Source organism: Salvelinus alpinus, chromosome 31 (genome assembly GCF_045679555.1).
Source record: "Salvelinus alpinus chromosome 31, SLU_Salpinus.1, whole genome shotgun sequence".
Taxonomy (NCBI): domain Eukaryota; kingdom Metazoa; phylum Chordata; class Actinopteri; order Salmoniformes; family Salmonidae; genus Salvelinus; species Salvelinus alpinus.
The window spans coordinates 30,782,064-30,784,563 of record NC_092116.1 but is presented as its reverse complement, the minus strand read 5'-3'; the positions used below and the strand labels follow the sequence as shown (position 1 = coordinate 30,784,563).

Sequence of the window (2,500 nt, the reverse complement as noted above, 5' to 3'; positions counted from 1 at the left end):
AAATGCAGCTCTGTCTCGGGTTCTGCTGTTGTGCAGTGGTTGCACAGCCTTTCCTCTACAGGGAGCCAGGTTTTCCTGTGTCTACCCTTCTCAATGGTAAGGCTTTGCTCACTGAGCCTGTACTTTGTCAAGGTTTTTCTAAGGTTTTGATCAGTAACCATGGTCAAATATTTAGCCACGGTGTACTGTCGATTTAGGGCCAGATAGCACTGCATTTTGCTTTGTGTTTGTGCTTGTGTTTCCCAATAAGCAATATAGTTTTGTTTTGACTGTGTTGTAATTTGGTTTATCCTGATTGATTGGATGTTCTGGTCCTGAGGCTTCAGTGTGTTAGTAGAACAGGTTTGTGAACTCAGCCCCAGGACCAGCTGGATGAGGGGACTCTTTTCTTTGCTCAGCTCTTGGTATTGCAGGGCTTGGTAATGATATGAGAGGGGGTCACTGTATTTTAGATGTTTCCAAAACTTAATTGCTCTTTGAGTTTTTATTATTAGTTGATATTGGCCTAATTCTGCCCTGCATGCATTGTTTGTAGTTTTCCTCTGGACATGTAGGATAATCTTACAGAACTCTGCATGCAGGGTTTCAATGGGGTGTTTGTCTCATTGGATGACATCTTGTTTTGCAAGTGGACCCCACACCTCACTGCCATAAAGTGCAATTGGTTCAATGACATATTCAATTAGTTTTAGCCAAATTTTAATAGGTATTTCAATTTGAATTAGCTTTTTAATGGCGTAGAATGCCCTGCGTGCTTTCTCTCTCAGTTCATTCACTGCCTCATTAAGGTGTCCAGTTGAGCTTATTTTTAAACCTAAGTAATTGTAGTGTGTACAGTACTCTATATATTGTACCAATTGAGAACTTTGGTCTAATTCCCTGAGATCTGGATCTTCTCTGGAAAATCATTATTTTAGTATTTTTGGGGTTTACTGCCAGGGCCCAGGTCTGGCAGTACTGCTCTAGCAGGTCAAGGCTCTGCTGTAGGCCATGTGCTGTGGGTGACAGCAGGCATAGGTCATCTGCGAAGAGTAGGCATTTAACTTCTGAATTGTGGAGACTAACACCAGGGGCTGAGGATTTTTCTAGAATAGTGGCCAATTCGTTCATGTAAATATTGAAGACTGCAGGGCTCAGATTGCAACCCTGGCGAAGGCCCCGCCCCTGGTTAAAGAATTATGTTATTTTCTATCCAATTTTAATGCTGCACGTGTTGCCAGTATACATTGATTTAATTATGTCATATGTTTTACCCCCTACACCACTTTCAATAACTTTGTAGAACAGTCCTGTATGCCAAATAGAATCAAATGCTTTTTGGAAGTCAATAAAGCAAGCGTATATTTTGGTATTATTTTGGTGGACATGCTTATCTATCAGGTCTGTCTCTCTCTCTCTCTCTGTCTCTCTATCTGCTTTTCTCTCTCTCTCTCTCTCTCTGTCTCTCTATCTGCTTTTCTCTCTCTCTCTCTCTCTCTGTCTCTCTATCTGCTTTTCTCTCTCTCTGTCTCTCTCTCTCCCTGTCTCTCTCCCCTGTCTCTCTATCTGCTTTTCTCTCTCCCTGTCTCTATCTCTCCCCTGTCTCTCTCTCTCTCCCTGTCTCTCCCTCCCTGTCTCTCTCTGTCCCTCTCTCTCTCTCTCTGTCTCTCTATCTGCTTTTCTCTCTCCCTGTCTCTATCTCTCCCCTGTCTCTCTCTCTCCCTGTCTCTCCCTCCCTGTCTCTCTGTCCCTCTCTCTCTCTCTCTCTCTGTCTCTCTATCTGCTTTTCTCTCTCCCTGTCTCTATCTCTCCCCTGTCTCTCTCTCTCCCTGTCTCTCCCTCCCTGTCTCTCTCTGTCCCTCTCTCTCTCCCTGTCTCTCTCCCTCTCTCTCTCCCTGTCTCTCTGTCTCTCTCTCTCCCTGTCTCTCTGTCTCTCTCACACTGTCTTTCTCTCTCATCTCTATTGCTGCATGCACCATTTCCTCTCCAATTTGGAGGCACATGATTTATAATCACACACGCACGTCTGTCTGTCTGTAGTTGTAATGAGGAGTTTATTTTCATAATTCCACTCAACTCTTCTCTTTAACTGAGCCATTTTCTCTCTCTCTCTCTCTCTCCCTCTCAATCTCTCTCTCCCTCCCTTTCAATCTCTCCCTCTCTCTCTCCCTGTCTCTCATTCTCGCTCTCATTCTCGCTCTCTCTCACCCTCTCTCGCTTTCTCTCACCCTCTCTCCCTGTCTCTCTCTCTCCCCCTCTTTTATTGCTAATTTCTGTTGCGGCATATCCTTTCCTCTCCATTTCAGAGGCACCCAAAGTAAAATCATGTTAATAAAATAAATAAATAATATAAAAATATATTTTTAATAATTGTCAAAGATAAGGTACAGATAGACATACTTCATTCCTCTTTCTCTCTTTTCCAGGATCCTCCCTTCTACCAGTGACAGTTTCATGTTGAAGAACCTGGTCTCTGGAACGGACTACAACCTGTGTGTCCTGGCCATCTTTGATGACACCG

The 2,500-nt window shown here is 43.7% G+C and overlaps 2 protein-coding genes across 4 annotated transcripts in view; one reads left to right on the top strand and one right to left on the bottom strand.

Moving 5' to 3' along the window:
• LOC139561273 (pyruvate carboxylase, mitochondrial-like) overlaps nucleotides 1–2,500 on the bottom strand; it is a 516,102-nt gene that overhangs the window by 232,759 nt on the left and 280,843 nt on the right. The window lies entirely within an intron of this gene.
• Nucleotides 1–2,500, top strand: part of LOC139561235 (leucine-rich repeat and fibronectin type-III domain-containing protein 4-like) — a 54,308-nt gene that overhangs the window by 48,860 nt on the left and 2,948 nt on the right. Inside the window, exon 7 of the mRNA XM_071378206.1 lies at nucleotides 2,406–2,500. This exon is cut by the window's right edge and continues 23 nt beyond it. Coding sequence (XP_071234307.1) covers nucleotides 2,406–2,500 — 95 coding nt within the window. The remainder of the gene's footprint in view (nucleotides 1–2,405) is intronic.